At 39.3% G+C, this 23259-nt stretch overlaps 2 protein-coding genes across 3 annotated transcripts in view; one reads left to right on the top strand and one right to left on the bottom strand.

Moving 5' to 3' along the window:
* gpm6bb (glycoprotein M6Bb) overlaps positions 1 to 16436 on the top strand; it is a 29073-nt gene extending 12637 nt beyond the window's left edge. Inside the window, exons 2-7 of one of the 2 annotated variants that reach the window (XM_084909054.1) lie at positions 9930 to 10116; positions 10810 to 10966; positions 11057 to 11225; positions 11844 to 11917; positions 12036 to 12101; positions 14343 to 16436. In XM_084909054.1, the coding sequence (XP_084765180.1) occupies positions 9930 to 10116; positions 10810 to 10966; positions 11057 to 11225; positions 11844 to 11917; positions 12036 to 12101; positions 14343 to 14492 (803 nt within the window). In that variant the 3' untranslated portion in view covers positions 14493 to 16436. Of the gene's footprint in view, positions 1 to 9929; positions 10117 to 10809; positions 10967 to 11056; positions 11226 to 11843; positions 11918 to 12035; positions 12102 to 12513; positions 13943 to 14342 lie in introns of those variants that run through there. The other variant, XM_084909055.1, reaches the window with a different exon arrangement.
* Positions 15903 to 23259, bottom strand: part of ofd1 (OFD1 centriole and centriolar satellite protein) — an 11076-nt gene continuing 3719 nt past the window's right edge. The window contains exons 9-23 of the mRNA XM_084909053.1: positions 22909 to 23015; positions 22687 to 22806; positions 21867 to 21940; positions 21692 to 21783; positions 21332 to 21521; positions 20475 to 20605; positions 20223 to 20334; positions 19118 to 19828; positions 18767 to 18923; positions 18575 to 18666; positions 17717 to 17836; positions 17370 to 17524; positions 17078 to 17248; positions 16913 to 16983; positions 15903 to 16662 (exon numbers count right to left, since the gene is read on the bottom strand). Of these exons, the coding sequence (XP_084765179.1) occupies positions 16617 to 16662; positions 16913 to 16983; positions 17078 to 17248; positions 17370 to 17524; positions 17717 to 17836; positions 18575 to 18666; positions 18767 to 18923; positions 19118 to 19828; positions 20223 to 20334; positions 20475 to 20605; positions 21332 to 21521; positions 21692 to 21783; positions 21867 to 21940; positions 22687 to 22806; positions 22909 to 23015 (2349 nt within the window). The 3' untranslated portion in view covers positions 15903 to 16616. The remainder of the gene's footprint in view (positions 16663 to 16912; positions 16984 to 17077; positions 17249 to 17369; positions 17525 to 17716; positions 17837 to 18574; positions 18667 to 18766; positions 18924 to 19117; positions 19829 to 20222; positions 20335 to 20474; positions 20606 to 21331; positions 21522 to 21691; positions 21784 to 21866; positions 21941 to 22686; positions 22807 to 22908; positions 23016 to 23259) is intronic.

The following is a 23259-nucleotide window of genomic DNA, read 5'->3' as shown; positions in this document are numbered from 1 at the left end:
TCTCAGTCTGCTCATTACTGTATATGAGGCAAAGAAACGTCATTAACCACTTAGGTTGAAATGCAGATTTTGAGTGTTTGACCTGCTCCCTAGGTCTCTTGTGGCTCTTCTTCCTTCACTATGTTGTCTTTTGACTTATCAGCTACAAAGGGATTACTGTTAGATATCGTGGAGTGAAATGAGACTCGATAGTGAACGCAGCCCACTTTTAACTGAATGAACTGAACTAAATATTCAGAACTGAATGTTCACTACAAGCTACCAGTGCTATAGATTGCCTTAACAGGTAACCATAGCATTGGTGAAATCTTTGTATTTCAAGCCTCTATTTTAACATCTAGGCTCCATTTCGGAGCCACAAGTGACCAAATTTGATAAGTTATCAGCTAAGCTTGGTTAGCATGCTTCCTTAGATTTCACATGTACTGTCTGTTTTGGTATCCTCCTATTGAAGAGGCCATGTCCCCAGTAGTACATAACTTTAAGCTATAATTAAATTTAAATGAGTGAGTACAGTTTTCAAAAAGATGGAATTTAGATATGTTCATTTCTGCTGGAGTTTTTAGCACTTTGCTTCATTTTTTTCATCCTGCTTTAGATAAAAGAAACAAACAAACATTACAAAAGACATGTGTCAGTAAATACTATTTATACTACTTCTTTTTTTTTTTTTTGCCCGATAGCACTTTTTCACCCAAGTAATGGATGCATTTGCTGTGATAACTATGATCTTTATGCCAAAACAAAAGTTTATTCACAGTCAGAGTTTTTAATGAAAGGCACATGTTTTTGGTACTAAAATCGAGAATTAATTAAAATAAGTCCTAAAGCACATTTTGACCTGTTCTGATCACATGTTTTAAATTTCCTTTCACACAAATGATATAAACATGTTGTTGTCCAAACACTCTTAAAGGTTTGCAGATGGATCACTGGATTGATCTTGACTTTTTAATTTTTTCTCAGTAACATGAAGCATCCAGTGTCGACCACTCCAGTACATTTAGTCCTGCACATAATCAGGCTCACTGGATGCTTTACTTGAGCTCCTGTTATACCTAATGTGAATCACAAGTGTGGAATCCACTGAATCAGCTGTTAACGCACATATGCAGAGATCAAACACTTCAAACATAAGGAACATGTTGGTTCTTCTTGCTTTAATGGGGCTGATGGTAAAAACGCTTGAAGATTAGTGCAGCATTTGTTGTTGTGGGATCCCTGCTAAGTTCACTTCCCTGACCCCCGAGGCTCCCCTCCCCTGTTGTTCCCCCTCATCTCTGAGGTCTGGTATCCGTGAGAAGACCCCACTCCAACTCTACTCCACCAGCCCCCCCTTCCTCAGCTGAAAGGCCTTTCTCTCATTAGCATGCCCCTGGGGCTTCTCGGCCTGCTGTTGCCAAACAAACACAGCCAATATCTTCCTCACTGTCTCCTCTGGTCATCTCTCATCATTCATTTTGGCCTGGCCCTGTTATTTTCATGAGTTGTTTCTCATGGTGTCGTCGTCTTGGCTTTAATTTCTCCCTCTTTAAGTTTTTACAGGTCTTTTTTTTTTCTTTGTGATTTTCTGTTTCTTCAATTTTCACATGCTGTTTCCTCTGTTGTCTCTATCAGCCCAGAGGATGCTCTGCGTCCCCGTGTAGGAAATGTAGATGTGCCTTCCTTTCATGTGTCCTCTTTATGATTTAGAAACCACCAGATGGAGGGAAGAGACCGGTCAGAGGTTGCTAATGTATGCTGCAGGAGCAGAGGGCATATGGTGCAAATCAGAAGATGAAGGGTTTACCCTTGACCACAACACAACCACACAGCATGCACTCTCGCCCTCTCTTGGACTCTGGTCACATGGGAGATTGACAAAGATGACAGTGTGCATATATGCTTTCAGCCTAAGCTATAGTTTTCACCCACAGCTAAAGTAGTGACTTCCACTTTCTTGTTGTCACCAGATAGATTTCCTCCCATTGCTTTTCTTTCTGAGACAGGGATGCCCAAGAGGAGGAGAATGAGGAGTGTGTTCATGGCATGGGCAAAGACTTCTGTGTCATTAGGAGGAAACTTTAATTTAACTGTCGGTTAAGAAACTGTTCATTTATTCAAAGAGAATATATAAAAGTTTTGGTCAAGGAAGGCATGTAGTAAGCTCAAGAAAGTGCTTACCTGACAAGATCTCAAACAAAAGCTGTGATTTACTGTGGAGAGTTGCCTTCACAAGGCAGGACACAATTAAACGATGGAACATAACAGCAAGGCAAGTGAGAGACGGAGATACAGAAGGCAGAGTCATGCAGGAAGGAAAGAGAACGAGAAACGAGAGTGTCAGGGGGAGAAAGGAAGAGAGAATTTGCTGAAAAAAGAAGAAGAAGGAAAAAAAACATTTTTGCTGGGTAGAAGAAAAACAACCATGGAAACTCAATCAGACGAAAACCAAGACCAGAGGCAGGACAAAAGAGGTACCAATGAGCACTTACAAAGAGCCAGTTCAGTTCTTTTCATTGCTGTGTTTGCTGGGGCTTTAACCTTCTCCAGCATGCTTGGTTTCGTTTCAGCTTTTGCTCTTTGGGGGATTTTTAAATTTTAGACTAACATCCATGCTTCACTGTTTTGTTTGAACCAAAGTTTTCAGTTCATTTGCAAAATTGCCTGTGCATGTTGTATGATCTAATTAGTTTAAATCTGTGGGCTGCTTTCAGCAGACTCCACTCCTGCAGCAGGAGGGACGTTGTGTTGCCGCAGGTCATCATCATGCTAGCGTCACAGGGTGCGTTTGAGTTGTGTTTTCGGGGAGGACTGATGATTAATGAGGCGGATGAGGGGCGAGGACAAAGATAAATGAACCTGACATTAGCAGTGTTACATCAATAGCCTTGAGTAGTTTGTGCACTAAAGGGGGAGAGAGAGCGGGTCATTAACTTGCTCATCACCTTCTTGTAGGAATCAACAGGAATCCTTGAATTTTCTGTCGCGCTTTGTGAAATAAGACAAGCAATTAAAAAACAAACAAAAAAACAGTCATATGTCTCAGGTTGCTGACAATGTGATGAGGTCAGTAGCTTTGCAAGCAGATTCAAATTATCATGTTTTTTTAGAAACAAGAACTAGCCTTTGCATTTTTTAAAGTATTTTTGGTTGATGCATAGCTTAGCTATTTTAACCCAGTTAAAGAATGAAGAAAAAGAGACTCAAACTGATGACACTACAAATGACATTATCCCCACATGTACATAAAAAATGACGAGCCTTTACAGTCAGCACTGCCTGTTAGCGTTAATGAACACATCCTATATGTTTGTAAGTCTCCCCTAGCATGTGCAGTCAGGGGAATTGGAATCAGTCTTTAGGTTTCTCTTCTGAGATAAGCACAGTGAGACCACCTCTAACGAATTTCCATGCTCCCTCATCTCTTGAGAATTACCATTATAGCCATTAGAGCAATTTTAACTATCGCTCCACTCAGCAGAGAGTGTGGAAAAATAAGACTCTTTTTCATAAGTAGTGTTTTGGCAGTTTGCCCCAATGGAGCAACAAACAACAATACTTAGCATTAGCTGTAAACAAACACATCTGTTAGCAATGAGCCTAGATTTTTTTTCTTTTTTTTAAAAATTGAAACTGGATGGTGTTTTTAATGGAGCTGGAAGCCTGCTTGTTGTTCAGGGAACTGGGAAGAAATTGAGGGTTTGCAAACTGTTCACTATAAATTGTGTGTATCCAAGCATGTTTATATCTGTATGGGGGTTTTGCTTGTATATCATATGCATACTTTTCTATGTGCATATGATTATGCAGTGCTTGTTTATGCTTGTGCTGTGTGTTATTCTTTGTTTGGATAGGTGCAACTGTGTTTGTGTCTGTTATGTACCAAAAAAAAAGAAAAGTCTTCCAAAACACCGCTCACATGTGGCACACATTTCTCTGTTCAGCTAAAGCAGAAAATAGACATTATTCCACATTTACCAAGCATCCCAGCTAAAGATTTTGATTATGGTTATGTTGGCTTGATGACTGTGGCTGAGGGATCGAGGGTGGCAGTGATGCAGCAAGGTCAGCTGAAGGGGTTAGTGATGACTCAGATCTCAGTGGGCTGAAATGACTGGTAATGATATTACTCCCTGTATGCCTACTGGTATGTGGTAATTTGATGAAACTAGATTTTGCCCTTTATAATCCCTTAACAAAATTTACAAGTGATCAAATTATTTGTTATCCAACTCCAGAAAAACAAAAACAAACATACAAAATAAGAAAAAATATTAAAAAAAAATAAAGAATCAACCTGAAGGGTAATCTGTGAATCTGCCAGTCCAGTGAGACACCCAAGTTTTCTTTCTCTTCTCATTTATTGTCTCGAGCTACTGCTGGCTATCAAACAAAGGAATGAAATGCTCAAAATATGAAGTAAAAAACGACCAAGCAAAAAGACAAAAATAACAAAACTGACACCTAGTAAATTGTGGTGCTTTTGGACCCCTGGAGGTCTTGGACCCAGAAGCAGTTCCACACTTTACTCTCATTAGCCGTATGTCTCTGTCTGTCTTCGTCTCGGTGTGTTATAACTTCAGATTCCAGCTTGCTTTGCAACTCATGTTGGTCTTAATAAGCTATCTCATTCACACGCTGACAATCTGAGATGCTTTGACAAACAGGATCCTCCTGGAGTGTGAAGAGGCTGCTGTGGCCCATTGTGGCTAAGCTGTGTACAGTGCTGGAGGGGCACACAGGATGGAGCTCAGTGGTGAGCTTGTCCTGGGCCTGCAGCCTGTGGGCCGGAAGAGCAAGGCCGTGGTTCAGTGCTATTCTGAATGGCCCCTGAGAGTCCAGTGTGATGGACAGTCTGGGGCTGCACACACTGGCTCTTTGTATCCAGGCTTTTTGGACTCTCACTTTCTTTTTTCTTTCTTTTCATGTTTTTTTCTGTTTCTCTCACACAATGTCACCCACACAGACACTTTAAAAGAAAAATCACACAAACATCTTTTTCTCCCTGTATCCTCGTGATACAAATGTGTCAAATACAGCTTCTGTTGTAAGGCCAGACTACTACTGCTGTCGCAAAGAGATGGACAATAGAGAGGAAGTGGTTGGATGCCTAACTAGGAGTATTAGTCAGGGAGTGGGAGCATGTGAAAGTCATCAGAGGAAAAGGGTCCAATGTGATTTTCATTTAAAGTCATCCACCCAGAGCCAGTGGGATCCCTTCATTACAAGCTTGTTGTTTAGAGAGTCACCAGCTCCTACTGTTATCCCCCCGTGGAGGAGGAGGACTTTAGCTAACACAGGGATTTGCAACATCCTGTAACATCCTGTATTCAATGTAATCCCGCACTGTACTCTCAGATAACAATCTATTTTACAATAAGATACACAGATTACAGAACTCTGTAAAGTTTTGTGTGATTCGTTTGTTGGCCTTTGGACTTCTTTCATGGAGTTAGATGCAATGATCCTCTAAACTGTCCAATAACATTAAACAGGAGTTGTTGCTATGAAGAAGTACTACTTCTTGCTCCCAGCCAAGAACTATTGTTTGTACAGTTGACCAAAACCTCTGAACACCACAACACGCATCTCCATCATAATCTTGGTTACTAACTAGTGACAGTAAACAAAAGGAAAACAAGTACTTGCTTAACATCTAAAAATAGTGAGACTCTTGTTTACTTTGCCCGACTTAATGGTTGTTACTTCTTGAGAAAGCTCATAATTGATTTTCCAGTATCATTGTTTCCTTAGAGATATTTTAGAAATGCTGTTAACATTAACCACCATGAAATGCCTTCTTAATAGATTAAGTGGTTACGTTTTAAAATGCATTTTACTATATTTAGCATAAATGCCCTTTAAGCAGACTCAGTTTCGAGCCTTTAACCGAGATATTTTATTTTCCACAGCAGTTCCACATAGTTATCTCAAAATAAAACAATATGAATTCACATTTCCATAGCACATTTTTCCCCACGCTGCAGGGTGAATTAGGTGTATAATAACAAGTGATTACATAAATCTCCAGTGATGACGAACAGGGATGCTAGCTTGCATGCCATTGGCTTGCATTTTTCAGATAAAAGAAATATCACCAACAATATTTCACCACTAAGACCAGCCTGAACCTTTGACAAAAGGCAGGATAGAGCCATGCTTTCCTGTTGTGCATTTAGAGATGCTCTTTTGCATATCTTAGTTTTAAAGAGTGTTTATTTAAGTTACTATTACCTTATCAGCTCAAAGCAGTCTGGCCATTCCCCTCTGACCTCTGACATCAAAAAGACACTTTTGCCAAGAGAACTGCTGCTCATGGGATTTTGTTTTTCCCAAACAATTCTCTGTAAACACTAGAGATGGTTTTGGGAAAACCCAGCAGTTTGGGAAATACTCAGACCAGTCACTAGCAATGTGACATTCAAAGCCATTTAAATCACCTTTTTTACCCTATTCTGATGCTCAGTTTGAAGTTCCGCAGGTAATCTAGACCATGGCCACATGGTGCTGCCTTGTGATTGACTGATTAGATGTTTGCATCAATGTGCATTGGTATACCTAACAAAGTGGCCGGTGAGGGTATATACATTATTGAACTGATGCTGTGCTACTGCGTCAACAATGCTAACAGGCTAACGTTTGACCTGGAATGACTATCTCAGGATTCTGTCTAATAAGTAAAGCTTTGACAGAAGCCTTTGTGAATAGAGAAATAGAGCACTATAACAGTCAGGCAGAACATAAATGACAACCTAAGTAGTTTAGCTGTGTAAATACCACCCATGATTCATTGTGTTATTAAGCATAACCTAAGTGATAGCTTAGACATATCAACATTGTCAGTTCTGTTGGATAGCTGCTTAAGGACAGTGATTAAACAGACTGCATAATGATTAGATTTTCTCTCTTTAATTGCACTGGATAAGCAGATTCCTGCCTTGGCCATGTCAGGTTAATATTAACCTTATGCATATATTAATTTGACTGTAGATTGCCATGATATGCCTATATGATTTTTTGCATTTTATAATTTCAGACTTCCTTATGTGTTTGGACTTTCTTCTCATTTTCAGATCTAGTAAGGCAATTAATAAAACTATTGTACCATGGCATCTGGTGGTATGTTGCCAGATCTTGATCTAATATGGGGACAAAAAGGTTCACAATATAGCGTTTATTACTACTTTTGTCAATTTGTTTCTAGTATTTAGTTGGTTTTGCACTTGGAAACACCTGCATGCCACAGAACTGTAAACATTACAAAAGAATAGGGTGGTGCATAGTTGTGAATAGAGACTTACGTAGTCTTGATGGGGGCTCGGGAAGTTGATTTTTAGCCAACATTTCCCAGTGTGTCAGAGCTACCTGACAGTACCCTCTCCTTCTTTATTTAAGTGGACTGTATTTACTTTGCAGCTGGGCTCAATATCCTGTCGAGCTTTGTGATCTGACTCCCAGCAACCCACTCTCCCTGCCTGACATTTTCATTACAGAAATGTGGGCTTGGTGGAAGCTAGCGACTCTGCTGTGGGGTATGCTCATTGAGTTGTGGTTAACATGCTGCCATGGCAACTCCTATTCATTCACTGTGGGATAGAAATGTTTTTAATCGCCCTGTACTACACAAACAGTCTGACTGCAAAAGTATTGACCTAGCAGCCATATATCTGTAAATTTCTTTTGTCAAGGAAGGCAAAGCACATGGACACAAATCAACTTTCAGTGTCCCAATAGACATTTGGTCTCTTACCTCAAGAAAAAGATAAAAAAGGAAATGGACTGGTTCCTATATAGCACCTATTTACTCAAGTTGAGCACTCAAAGCGTTTCTTACTTTTCTCTCTGATATTCTCACACACGCCAATGGATGCATCGGGGGAAACTCGGGGTTCAGAATCTTGACATATGGACTGGAGAAGCCAGGGATTGCTCCAGTGACCTTTTTTTTTTTTACTGGCAGATGACCTATTCTGCCACCTCATCTACTGCTGCCTTTCTGTTGTTGGATGTTTACAGTTAACAGATACTCACAGACTGGCATAAATCCCTATTCTAATGAATGCACATATAAGAGCTTTCTTATCGTGTGTAAGTATTAGCTTAAATATGAAAGCTAACTGGTGAAAAACAGACCAAAGAACACTTTGCAGAAAAATGTGACAATTGCAATTCTACTGCAGAAATGAGTACGAGTAGACTGTGTTTTTTGGCTGGGGTCACCATGTGCTAAGCTTTAACATCATTCTGGGTGTGAGGTTATAGCTTTATGCTAGCTTGTTTTTTGTAGATCGTTGTAGAGCTGGTGTTGTGTTAGCAGCAGTGGATAGATTTGTCTGCCTGAGCACAATATTCATTTTACCATCATGCCATTATCCTGTTCATATCTATCTCCCTATGCAAATACTGAAATCTGATGATTGTAGGGCAGAGGGCATATTTGTTTTTGTTTTTTCCTTCTGATTAGCCAGTATAATTTATGAATTTGATTGAAATGTTAATATTGAAAAGAAAAAAAAATAGATCTGCAAACAGTGCTTAAAGAAATCAGGGCAACCATGTACCACACACAATATGGTGACACTATACCCAGTTTCCCCGAAGCATGTGTTGCATATATTGATACTGATACATTCTAGGCAACATATGGTCTAAGACTGATGTATTTTTTGGAAGTTAATTATCTGCCAGTCCAATGCTACTGGTCAACTGATGTATTGGTATTATTTAATGGACATTGTTGTGAAGATAATTAATCATCTAAATGTAGACAGTGTTAATACAGTTTATACAGAATTGTTGTTTTGGGGACTTTGTGACGGTGCAGTTTGCTTATTGTTATTAACACTGGACACATAGCAACATGGACATGTGTCTGTGGTTACCTGACATATAAATCTAAAATTCCTTCTACATCTGGTTTGATGTCCAGAAAAATTTGACTGGTTAGCTGCTAAATATTTTACTGGTTTCATCAGCAAGTCACTAATCTGGTTAGCTGCTGCTGCTTGATGCCCAGTGAGTGATTGGTACTGTAAAAACATTCTTTCTAACAGCGTTAAATGTATTAAATAAAGATGGGAAATCAGGCATAGGCCCAGGTGTGGGATTCAAAACATGAACAGACAGTGACCTGGATGTCCTGTGGCTGTACAACATCCTGTCATACACATGTGGATCTGATTGTAAAAAGGCTGCGGCTTGTTTGCGTTTTTCCACAGACAGTGTGTTGTGATGACTGGGCTCAGTTTCACAAGGCACAAGAGCACATAGGATCAAACAGACTCATCTAGGTCACTTCATTTCCCTCATGTTTAGCTGCCATTGATTTCCTTTAAAGCTTGATACACATGCATCGCCCTGACCTGCTGGATAGCCATTAGTGGCCTGTGAGTGAAGTGATGAATTGTCAACTGAAACGTTACAGCAGTGCAGATTTAAAAAAAAAAAAAAAAAAAAAAAACAACCCCTCAGTGGCACCGAGCAAACTGTTCCTTTTCCTCATGTGCTTTGCATTGCAGTTGTTTTTGAAGGAAGTGCATTAACCACAAGAAAATGTTTTGAAAGTTGTTTTGAACAGATGTGCTGGGACTGCCTGCACATTTCCTTTTGTAGCAATGACGATGAAACATCGTTATTTAGAAAATTTAAATTGTAATTGATTACAAAATGATTGTGGCAGACCAGTAATAAGTTCAGAGTATGTGCTGCCTCTTGGGTAATGTGCCCTGGGATAGGCTTCATGGATGAATGGATGATTAATGTAACGAATCATCTCATAATTAATTTTTCTTTGATTCGTATTCCACAAGCGAAACACGCTCCCTTTTATGGAAGTGGGGTCTGATGCTGACATTAATTCATTTCATTGCCTTTCAAAGTGAAATGATTTGGAATAAAACATGATGCTGAATAACACCCGCTTTTTTTTTTTTTTTTTTTTTGCACAGGTTGCTTTGAGTGCTGCATCAAATGTTTAGGCGGCGTGCCCTATGCATCTCTGGTGGCTACGATCCTCTGCTTCTCTGGTGTCGCCCTATTCTGTGGATGTGGCCATGTGGCCCTCACTGGCACTGTGACCATCCTGGAAAACCACTTCTCCAAGGTCACCAGCGATAATGCCATGCTCACTGACATGTAAGTGGCCTCATACTCTGTGTGCTCTAAATAGCTGCATCAAATGTTTGACAGATGGATTACTTACTTGGCAGTTAAAGTCTGATTTTTTTTTTCTCTTTTAATATTATTTCCCCTTTAATATCAGATGTATTGTACGTCATGCTCACTGGTAAAAGTGTCTCTGCATAAGCATTGCAGTAAACACAAGTCCAAACCATAAGACGGATAGCTCTTTTAATGAGGTTGACTTTATGTAGGCTATTTTTAGATGACGTTGTCTCCCACATTTACCTTATCCTTGAGAGCAGTCCTAATATGGACCCTTTTTTACAATGCAGTCCATTAGTCCTGACAATAAAAGACGAATAACATAAAACAGGACTGCACATATGTTTTGTGTTTGGGTGGATTTAGAGTGCACTGTTTAATTTAAGACGTCCTCAGTCTGTCTCTTGGTAGATGATTTGCAGAGACACGCATCACCTGTTGTCTCCACATTTGGGCTTATTGTCTGTCTACACTGAGAAACTGTCTGTCACAACAATAAAGATGAACCTTGTCTGTATAGAATGCATGCATATGCATTGTATGGAGCTATTTTTAGCTTTTTTTTCTTTTCTTTTTTTTAAAGGCTGGTTTTGGCCAACGTTTTGAAACTTATCCCAGCTTTACTGGCACAAATAAACTCATATGTAATATTTCTTTTAACAGAATACAGCTGATGCAGTATATCATCTACGGCATTGCTTCATTTTTCTTCCTCTATGGGATCATTCTGCTTGCTGAGGGTTTCTATACAACTAGCGCAGTCAAGGAACTGCACAGCGAGTTCAAGACCACCATCTGTGGACGATGCATCAGTGGAATGGTATGTAAATACCACCACACTTTTTTTTTTTTTAAATAGAGCACGCTTCAAAAAAGGTTTAATGACACTGTGACATTCCTGTGTCTTTAGTTTGTGTTCCTCACATACATCCTGGGTGTGGCATGGCTCGGTGTGTTTGGCTTCTCTGCTGTGCCCGTCTTCCTCTTCTACAACATGTGGTCTACCTGTGCTGCCATGAAGTCTCCAATGGCCAACTTCACAAACATTGATTCCATCTGCGTGGATGCTCGTCAGTATGGTGAGAGAACGGCACTGTTTTTCTTCATTGAGATACACTCAGTGAATAGCTTCCTGTTAGTATACAGACCAATACCGTATTATACACACCACTGTTACTCCTTATAAGCAAATCAGGTCTGTGTGGGGCCTCATTATTATTAAAGAGGTCCTAAAAGGTTCATTTATGCAGTTATTTATAAGAAAAAGTTAAATAGACAGTTCTGATAAATAAGCCAAATGATACCTTTATTATTTTTGTTTTAGTCTACAAAGTTCAGACTAAGAGACAAATAAATGCATAAAATAGTATAGCCTACTTATACATACTCTCAAATGGCACATGGTAGCTATATAATTTATATATAATTTTAGGTAGGTTACCCCCAGGGTTATAATACGTTTCCATTATAACGTTAAGTGCACAAGTTGAGCCTAATGACTGCTGTCTTTGCAGTTCTTATGATGGTGAGGAAATCCTCATGTTTAAAGTTGAGCATGTCTCTGAAACACTGAATTGTTATCAGCTTAGTAGTACTGCAGCTCGGTGTTGTGTTTCTTAGGTTTTATCATGATTTGCATGAGACAAGGCTACTATTGGTTGCAGGTGTAAAGGTGCTTTTTAATTTTATGACAACAGGAATTATCCCGTGGAATGCCACACCAGGCAAGGCCTGTGGATCAACGCTAGGTGACATCTGCAACACCAATGAGGTAAGGCATGCTTGTGCAAACATCACTCATCCCAGAAGTGGCACGCAGAGCAGGGTGACATAGGATTTTGTTTATTGATGAAGACTAAACACTGTTAACGCTGCCTGTCTTTTTTCAGTTCTACCTGTCTTATCACCTGTACATCGTAGCGTGCGCCGGGGCAGGAGCCACTGTCATCGCTCTGGTAAGCTTCCGTTTGGTCTCTCCATCCTCACGTTTTAGTCCATCTTCACATGGTTTGTATTAGCAGGTCATGTGTCCAGTGCTTTTCTTCTCATTCCCATATGGTTAATGTAGCCAAACCAATGATGATAACATAGTCTTTTCCAAAGCTCCAACTTCATTTTGCTGTTTACCCTCAGCTTAGATGGACATGACCCTATTTTGAACAGTTGTTTTTTTGTGCCATGATTAGGATTCTTTTTTAGAAATGACACTTTAAAAAAAACTGTTAGAATTCTATAAAATTATACTTCATGATCTTTAACATTTTACTGCTGCAAACTTACTGGCCACTTTACTAACTTGTCACAATATTAGTGACGAGGAGGTCACTGGCATGTACTCTTACCACCTTTTCTGTTCTCTTCCACCAGCTGATCTACATGATGGCTACTACTTATAACTTTGCTGTTTTGAAGTTTAAGAGTCGAGAAGACTGCTGCACTAAGTTTTAAACCGTTTTAGGAACACAGTGCACCATTCAAGGCTGTGCTGAGTAGACACCGTTGCCACTGACAACAGTTGAACTAAAAAAAACCAACAAAATCTGAGAATAGAAAAAAATCAACATCTCTCCATTAGTAATCACAAGACATGTAAATAGCTGACTGTATACTTCTCTTAGCATTTGGTATCCAGGGATAATGCTCGTCTGAGGACACCTGATGAGAGTTGTCTTCAGAGTGGGATGATGGTGTTTAGTTGACTGGTTTGTTCTGCTTTCCTTTACACTTACTTATTGAAATATGTCACCACCAGAATTTTTTTTTTTTAAATAGAAATGTGCGCAGCTAGAAATCCACAATAGTGTTATTTATATTTGTAATTTGTGAAGGTGTTTTGGCCTGCACAAACCACACGAGTAAGTTAGATTAAAAAAAAAAAAAAAAAGACACACACGCAGTATTAAGAATGCAGTTATTCACCTTCCATTAGCTGGCAAGCTTCAACTCCTGAGACACTTGTAAAACAAGTGTGCATGTTTTGAAAAAGCTGCCATTCTGAGATCTGATAAATACACTAGACTGCACGTGGCTCATATAGACGTACAACACGTGGGCATCTGATGACGAATATTGAAGGTGTTCTCAGGCTTAATATTTTTTGATTGACAGATTAGCATTTTGGTGTGGATGGATTTTAGTACAAACAATCTGTAAAATGAGCTGTGATGGCGGCAAAAGTGCCTTGTCCTTGTATTTCTTTGGTTTATTTGCTTAGCCTTAAAATCTTTCAGAACCAATGTGTGAAACACAGAAAACCTTCAGTATTATTAATTTTTTGGGTCATGAGTTAGATTCTAAACTGAACTAAAATGTTTTATTCAATGTGTTATGCTGATGAGTATTACCACAACCAGCTGTGTATTGTAGAATTCAAAGTAACTGCACATATCGAAAGTAGCAGAAATAAAGGGTTAGGCCAGTACCGTGCATATAGGTCTGCATGAGGCCCTATTACTCGGATTAATTCCATGTTTTTTAAAAAAATTAAAAAAAGAGAAATGATCCTATTTTAGAGTACAGTATTTTTTTTCTATGAGAGCTGATCCTGATATTGCCCCAGCTACGAAGTTGGCGTTTTGTTTCATACATTTTCCTTTATTCTTTCTCAAAGTGCCATTAAAGAGCCATTTGTTTTTATCTTAACACTGAGCCTGCATGCTTACAGTTTTCAGATACTTTGATCTGTTTATAGTTACTTATACTCCATATTTCATATATTTAAATTTCTCCTAAGTTTTTCAAAGACTGTAGCTTTTACTTTCTTTATAAAATAAACAATCTTTGTTTACAAAAAGAATCCCCACCTGGTCTATTTATTATATATCCTACAGCTCAGATTTGCAAATTTCAGAATCTTGTGCTTTGCACTAACCTAAGCTTTTACAGCTCTGCTCATTTTGCATGTGCAGCCTCTCGCTATCTTCCTCCACTCATCACCTCATCTTTTAAGTGTCATTTCTGTAGTATTGTGTGTAGCGAGGTAATAACGCCGAGTATTAGTCATGATTGTAACAGCACTGTTACAATACCCGTAACATTTCTTTTTCCACAGTGTCCTTTTTTTTTTAAAAAAAAAAAAAAAGCATAACTTTACGTTCGTGTATGTCCGTAATGTACGTACTATAGCTCTGACTCCTGTAGCTTGCTTTGCATCTTTGACATGCTCACCGGCCATCCACCTCACCCTTCTCTTCCAGATCCACTTCCTCATGATTCTCTCAGCAAACTGGGCCTACCTTAAGGATGCCAGTCATATGCATGCCTACCAAGACATCAAAATGAAGGAAGAGCGGGAGCTGCAGGACATCACCTCACGCTCAAAGGAATGCCTCAATTCCTACACATAAGGATATTTCAAGCTTACAATCCACACACACACACACACACACACATACATAAGCACATATACTTACAATAACAGACACTGTGGCCAACCACTGTGGGCCCTCTGGACCAAGGCGACTCTCAGCTAAAATAACATGCCAACTGACACTGTGCAGTACTAACCAGGCTCCTAACAGACTAATGCATCAGTGTTGCTTTCTGCACTAATTGTTTCACAACTGCTCTATGAAGTTTCATTCATGCTAATTTTTATTTTTTCATTTTCTGTAGGGAAGAGTGATCTGAGTTCTGATGTTCGTGTGTTTTTATAACCTTTGTTTTTTTGCTGGTGAAGCTTGTGACATTGCACTATTCCTACACAGCACACCAGTGTTTCACAGTCTTGCTCGATCCTTCTTTAGTTTTCAGCTAAGGAAGATGAAACATTTTGGCTTTTGTTCTGTTTTGCAGATGTATTATACAAATGAACAGCCTTACATCCGGTCTGAGTTGTGCGTCACACTATACTGACCTTTTTAGGGAAAGTAAACTATTGCACCAGATTCTTTTATAAAATAGTTGGTAATACATGCACTATAAATCTATAATCCTTGATGATTATGAATTTACTTGCATTTCCATCTCAGTTGATGATTGTCTGAATGTTGTTCATTAGTTATGGATTTTTCTTGTACAGCTACTTAAGTCATGGCCTACATTACCTCTACCTCAGGTGAGCACTAGAGCCTATGGACAAACAATTCCCCATTGCAAGGTGTAAAATAAACTAATTCCAGTTGTAAAAAGATGTCTCAAAGACATAGTAGATAGGTTTGGGTAGCTACACCCCCACACATGCACAACAGTTCAACTGATTCACAGTACTATAGACTTTGGATAATGCTACAAGAAAAACTTACTCTGACCTGTATGTATTCATTTAGGCACATAGGAGGAAAAAACAAAAACGTCAGTACTTGCCAATGAAGAGTTGTGATGGCTAATAATATAGCAGTGATTATCTGCAACATGCACAATATGATCAAAAATGACTTGATTTAAAGGAAATCCTATTAATAAGCATAACTATGTCCCATGTGTTTGTTACAATTTGAAAACAGAACTGAAGAAGTTCAGTTAAATTTATTACAGGTCAAAATTTTTCATTTCTTCTTACCTTTTTCATAATTTTCTATAATTGTATATTAATGTGCAATTTTCACAATGTTAAAATAACAACTTGTAATCTTTATTAGCTGAGTTACAGGGATAATTCGAGGTGTTACTTTGTTGTATAAAGACGACCACTTCTGTGGTGACCTGTGATGTACAGTTATGTATACTGACTTCAGTAGTAGGCAGTGTTTGCCCATTTCCTGTTTTTCTAACAGAATATAAAGCTATGTAGCACATTAGTTATAGATCTTTTTAGGTTCTTTTAATCACTTGAGAAGTATACTTTATTGTTTTGTTGCCTGATAGTATGCCTGTATTTTCTATGTATGTCAAGGGCTTCCTCATGATTAACTGATACTTAACTTCTCCAACTGTCAAGTAACAATTAGCCACAACAACAGTCCTTTAAACAGTTGTATAAAATTATAAATGGTAAATTCAGCCAAAGTATGAATGCCAGTGTTAAACGGTATCTGTTTGATACAGTGGTACAGACCCTACATGTAGGACTGGCAATAGGTGTGCAGTGGTCGAGCGGATAGATGACAGATGTACATGAAGCTAATGTACGTCACATCTTGTCTTTGTATGTTGTGTTTCCTGTTAAATGAACCAAAAAAGTAAATACAAGGCTATCTATCAATCACCAGGAGGACAGTAATCAGTTAAAAGAAAAAACAAACAAACAAACAAAAACCATCCTGTCTGACTGGAAACCCCTTTATGAAACAACTTCACCGGCCTGTTGACTGTTTTTATGAAAATAAATAAAAATGTTTTTTTTTAAAAAAGTTCTTCCAATTGTGGTGCTTTTGTTCTTTGCATGATATAATTTATTGGTATACAGATTTAAAAAACACATTTATTTGAATTTCATACAAAAAAAGAAAACATGTAGGACTGATAAGCAAATTCTTGAAATATCTGTTTTTATACACTTCAGATTATGATGCCACAAACTGATGGTCAGCTCACCAAAAATCATCATCTTCATCCTTGTGTGAATATGCTGCAATGCTGAGACAAAAGTGAGTTTATTAGTGAAAGCCTCGAGGGACAGGGAAAAAAAAAAAGTAAAACAGTTTAAAATTAACAACATGAATCCAGAACAACAAAAAAACCCTCAAGTATAAAGTAGGACCATGATAAACCAAAAAAGCAATTAAATGTTATTGAAAGAGGCTTATGTATGTATTAAAGTCCTGCACAGCTTTTGAATTAGAAAGCGGAAATAGTTTGTCTAGCCAAGTCAACGGTTTTAATTTACCTGTCTTCTTTATCCTCAGACAAACTCTTGGCCTCTGGGCTTGCATATTCTGCCTCTTCTCTTCGAGAGCTCTGTAGAAAAAAACAATCCCAAAGAACTCCAGTCTGCATCGAGTCTCCTGTTTAATTTGTACAGAAGCCTCAGACAAACGTGCATGCAACTCACCTGTGCATGTTGCTTCTCTCTTGCTTCCAAGACCATCTTCATGTATTTGTCCAGTGGATTTTCACTTTTAGACTCATTATATTTCTCTCCACTGATTTCTTCATCTATTCCTTTCTTAACCCTGGTTTCTTCTTCTTCTTCCTGTTTTGGATTTTCCACCTCTTGTAAAAGCTGATTAGAATGGGATGTTATGACATTAAACATTCATTTAAGGTCGCCTTTTATGAGAAGTTTAGATAGTTTAGCTTATAAAGAGGATTTCTGGAGGAAGTGGGTCTAAGATAATCATTACCATCTCTTTCTCTAGTCGCTCAAGTTCTTGCAGCTCTCTCTCTCTGGCTTCTTCTTGCTCCCTTTGTCTTTTTTCTTCTCTTTCTTTCCGCTCTCTTTCCCACCTTTGTTCTTCATCTTCTTCCTTTTCAGATTCAACCAAACTTTGTGGGAGTTCTAGAAATAACATGAGTTATCCTTTGTCAATTTGATCCTTTGGGTTTAAAAAGCAGTTTACTGAAAATTGGCGGCAAAATGAGCCAACTGATTTTTACAGTTTGACTTATGATGTACAGTAGAAAAAAGGCTTGTATTGTCATTGGAAGTCAAGAAAGATTATGAATCGTTGATGAGAGAACTAAGACTCACCCGTTTGGCCCTGTGAGTCTATTAGGTCTTTTGGGAGGTCTTGTGGGTGGGGGGCAGCAGGGGCCTCCTCGGAGAGAGGGACAGCAGTGTCCAGGAGAAGCTCTGGAATGTGGCCGGGCTCTGGAGGGAGACATGCACAAAGAGATCTTTTATGCTCCACCATAATGCAACAGGGCCAGAGGACCAGCACAGAATACATAATCAGCGGTCCTCCATCTTCACCATTGTGCAGGGCCACTGAAAGGCCAGTCACACACTCATTAAAAATCAGCCATCCAAAAATTCTAGGCCTCCATACTGGATACATTACACATTTTGTTACATTAGTGATTAAACACTATCAACATATAGTTAATCATTTTCTAGAAATATATTCTAGTGACAGATGGAGCAAATAGAAATTAATCACACAGTACACTTTTCAGCACTCGCATCGTGCACAGCAGTCATGGAATTAAAATAAACAGCACATAAACTATGAATGTTTATCCTGGGATACAGTGAAGATTTTCCAGTATAAGAGGAGAGCTATACTTCTACAATAGATCCCCAGGGAACTTGTCATCTCCACTGAATGTCTTGTAGCTAGTCAAACAGCATGAAGCACTACTATAAAAGAACTTTATGTTCTAACAGTTTAAAAGTCCCCCTTTGATCACAATTTATGGCCCAGAACCTCTTCCTCAACAGCAATGAAGCGACCAGACTGCTGAAGCTCAAAGTCGGTTGTATGAGTCACGTACACTGCAAACATTGGCTTCAGAAATACATGACCACATTCTATTTGATTATGCTTTAAACAATAAGGGGAAAATACTCAACAAAAAACAACTAACAACAATGAACAATACTGAGTACCTGATAATCCTCCAGTGAGATCTTCAAGGCTTATCTTCTCAGGCTGTGGGGAAGACTCTGAGCTGGAGAAGACTTGCTGTAGCTTTGGTGGACTGAAGGACACAGTGGCAACATAGGCATTGGTATTCACTGTCTCATCATAAAATGTATGCGAAACACTGCACTGTCCTTGAAAGTGATGCCAGATGGTACCTGGAATGGTCGCGTGCTGTGCTCCTGAGCTGAGGACTGCGAGGTGGACTGAGCTCGGAGGACAAGTCCTCTGAGGTCACCACCTCATTGTGGAGGGCAGGAGAGAGCTGCCTGTCAGATGACAGCTGTGGAAGCAGGACTGCAGACACGACTGGCCCTAACAGAAGGAAGGACTTAATATTAAAAAACACATCTGAGGTAGAAACGTGCTCAGAGACTGATGTGTAAAGATCTGGACAGACTGATCTGAATTTTCAAATAATTTCCATAGAAAATATACAGTTTACATGCATGTGTGCAGCATATAAGCACTGAGAACATAAATCATTATTCAGTTTTTTGACATATTACCTTCTGTAAGCTCTCTTTGAAGATTATTCTTGAAGGAAGATTGTGTTGTAGGGGATGGGTGCTTGGATAGAGCCAAGCTTTCATCTGGAGCGTTTCCATTTTTTAGGAACAAAGGCTCGGTCAGTGAATAGAGACTGTGGTCAACAAAACATGTGGCCTGTGGCTGGTTATGATCTTCTGAGAAGGTAACTCTTGATTGTGCAGATGGTAAAGTCTTTCTGGTGCCATTGGAGGGGGATTGGATAGACTGAGGAGACAGTGGTCTGTGTGAGATCTTTGGTTTGTGGGCTAAGTGACTGTGTGAACGGAGAGGGTCGTGTTTTCTAAGAGGAGAGTCAGGGGAATGAGAAGGATGTGGTTGTAGTGGGGAAAAAGGTCTTGGGGGAAGCATGTGTGAGATGGTGGAGCGCACTGCCCTCTGCTGGTAGTTCCTGTAAGCTTCCTCTAAAGTCTCAGCCTCCCTCTGCAGCTCCTTGATCCGAGTCTTAGCTTCAGCTACCAACTCCAAATCAGAATCTGGTACATCACTCCAAGGCGATTTGCTTCCTCCCAGATTGCCATCTATTTCACAAACATCATAACCCACCCTGGCCCTCAGCAAAGTTCTGTCCACATAGATGTCAGGAGGAACCAGCTTGTCAGCGCCGAGCTCTAGTACAGAGCGATCAACAAGAGATGGTTTGGGATTACGCAGCACTTCATTTTCAAGAGCTGCCGGGATCACATGAGTCACACAAAAGGAAGAGAAAGGGGAAAAGCAAACAAGATGAATGTTGAGTACTACTACAGAATACCATCCACCATGAAAAATCAGAGAAAAAACCCAAAGCTAATTAGAAATAATTACATGGGGCTACACCAAAAATACAGTTAATACTGCAGTGTTGATTTCTTTCTTGCTTTTACTCAGTTTTCTATAAGACTATCAAAAATACAAATAAAAGGATGAATCAATATGTGCAATGTGTAACTGTGTACAGAACTGTATGAGCTAGAAAAGAAAAATATCCTGCTTATGAAAAGCAAAAATAAAGTCAACTGTACTTAAAGCAAGATCATCTGATGTGACTAGCCACATTAACAGGGATGCCACATCAAAGTGTACCTTGCTGAGTTTGGTGAAGCTGCATTTTAATGTCCTCAACATGGTTAGCCATCCACTGGGATTTCTCTTTACACTCTATCAGCTGAGCTTTGAACTGGGCACATTGCTCCATCTGCAGAAAAAAATGGACACAAAAGTGAATGACATCTATATTTTTTGATAACCAGAGATTTGAGGGCATACTGCGAACACAAATTCTTCAAGGTGAAGAAAAAATTGTTTCCCACAGCAAGAAGCTGTGATGTAGCTGACCTCACTCTGGAGCTGTGCCTGCAGCACCTGTTTCTGGTTGTCAAATTCTTCCGCATCCAATCTGCGAGCACTCTGTAGCCTCTGAAGCTCCAACTGCAAGGATAGTTGCTCTTTGGATGGTTTGCCCAAATCTGAGACAGGATATATAAGACTTAAAACATAACATAAAAGTACAGCTCATTTTCCCCAATGCATTTGTCTTCAGTGGGAAAACTGTCGGATGAAAAAGCATCTGGTTTTGTATAGAGCAGTTCTTGACCAGCATGACATTACAGCACATGGGGCCCATTATCATGTCACTGCCTTTTGTTAGCATTGAGGAGAGAGGCCCACTGCTCCTTTGCCCCATCTTTAGACAAGATGAATACTGTAAGCCTCAGAGAGGTAAGATTTTCTTTGCCATGGGTAAAAGGACCTCTGTCTCTGCTCCCATTCACTCATCCCCCTTTCCTCATTGGCTGTCTGCAAAGCTACAAACAAGACACAGAGGCCCTACTTTGGCAGGCAAGACACATTCAAGAAGACTCAGCTCAGCCAGAGGCAGTGGGATAAGACTACCAAAAATGCTTCACAGTACACTGCACCTTACACAGTTCACAATGAGCCTATACTCAAGCACTCTGAATGCAACACAGGAACTTCAAGAACTTCACTTATGGCAAAGACTGCAAATATTCAGACTTACCAAAACTAGGATTGCATTTTAGACATAATAAATCTGGTTATATAGTCCCAGGCTATAAGATAATCAGATGTGCATTATTATAAACAGAGTATGCCTGATTGTGTTTTTCATGTTTTTAACTGAATAGGGACACTCTCCTGGTAGACACTCGAGAGCAACCGCCACTCTCTACCTGCATGAAGAAGCCGTTTCTCCTCTTGGGCCTCCTCCAGCTGTTTCTTTAGCAGCTGCAGCTGCCCCTGCAGCTCTGCTTTCTCTTTTGTTAAGCGGGGGTAGTCACTCATGCTCTCCATTCTTTCCCTTAACAGCTCCTTCTGTTGAGTCAGCAGAGAAATCTGCTGCTGTGCTGTGTCTAACTCGATCTGGAAAAACAAGCCCGCGAGGGATATTAAAAGCATGGGAACCGAATCGCACTGGATGGCATGCATTTATCACAGAATTAAACTGAATGCTAATATAATTATTTATCATTTTGCCTCACGTCCACTGAAAAGGGTGAAGTTAACAAGGATGGATGGATTTGGGTCTTTACCTGCAGCCGCTTCAGCTCTGAGCACGTTTTACTGTGGTCCTCCAATTTGGCATTAATTGCAGCTGACTCCTTTTGGATACGGACAGTTTCCACTGAAAAATACAAAGATGTGAAAGTGACAAAGCACAGGCAACAGAAAATTGGTCATAAATCCTGCACTGACTGACATACTTGCCTTTGTTTCTGTTCTCACTTTCTGTGAGCTTTTCTGTTCTCTTGATGTAGTCCTCCTTTAGTTCAAGCTGATACCTGATTTAAAGACAAGATGAGACATTTAAAAACAGGACTAAAACTAAAACAGTACAAGACAAAGTGACTTGTTGTTCTTTCTACATTACACAAAGCAAATACTCGACCCAGTGATCAACTAGAGATTTGCAAAAGCAATGTTGTCCTCTGTCAAACACATGCTAAAGTCCTCTCTTGTATGTTACTCTATTAACTGCTGTTACTGCTGATAGCTATATTCTTTTGATAAAAAGAAAATCACTTAAGTTAAATAAAGGTCGGTACATTAATTAACTCATCAGTGTCATTGGAGATATATTTACTGCTTTATTTAGCAGGAAAATATTTGAAATTCACCAACAGGATTACTGTATTGATTTTTATGTCACAGATAATGATGATAATGTATACTGTATAGCATAGGTGTCAAACTCTGGCCCGCGGGCCAAATTTGGCCCGCAGCCTAATTACATTTGGCCCGCGAAGCCATACCAGATTACTATTAGAGCTGGCCTACTGGTATTATACAGCTAATATATATATATAGTGTTTAGTATTAAGCTTTGCTTGTTCCATATTCAGTTTTTCAGCAAAACGTGTTTGAGTCCATAAAAAGAGATTCATTCTTATATCTGGAGGAATAAATATGTTTCAATAAATATTAATGTTAGCCCGCGACTTTGTTCCAGTTTTGAATTTTGGCCCACTGTGTATTTGAGTTTGACACCCCTGCTGTATAGTATACATACAGTACTGACAGTAAGTACCTGGAAAGTTCATTCTTCAGCCTCTGGTCATATGTGTCCTCCATGGTTTTCACAGCCAGTTCTCTCCTCCTCAGCAGCTCTTCAGCTGTCTTGATCTTCTCCTCATGAATTTGACAAGTCCTATTACCATACAAAGACAACAGCAATAACTATGAACCTGTGACCCCGATGGAAGAGTGCAGCATCATTTCACTCAGATAAATAGTCATAAAAAATTCTTACTTTTCGAAGGCTTCTCTTCTCATCCTCAGCTCATTTTCTCTGCTACGTAGTGTTTCAATTTCCTTCAGCACTGACTGTCTCTCAATGTATAAGTTCTTTTCTTCAATCTATAGAGAAGCGAAGTGGAAATAAGAGAATAAGAGATAATTAGTCTATCTTAAATTTAAGGAGAAATAATTTGAATGTAAACTGTAATGCTCAGAACCACCCATAATCAAATTGCAGTGGGATATAGAAGCCTGATGCCAAATCATACATACAGCTCAGGAAATGAGCAGCAAGGTTTGAGGACTGAGAACAATTTAAAAAGATCAAGTGATAGCCAGTAAAAGAAAGTTAGGTAAGAAGGCC

This window comes from Perissodus microlepis, chromosome 16, assembly GCF_051167445.1.
Source record: "Perissodus microlepis isolate ML-2025 ecotype Zambia chromosome 16, ASM5116744v1, whole genome shotgun sequence".
Classification (NCBI taxonomy): Eukaryota; Metazoa; Chordata; class Actinopteri; order Cichliformes; family Cichlidae; genus Perissodus; species Perissodus microlepis.
Note: the sequence above shows the minus strand (reverse complement) of the source record. Positions and strands in the feature narration are given on the sequence as shown.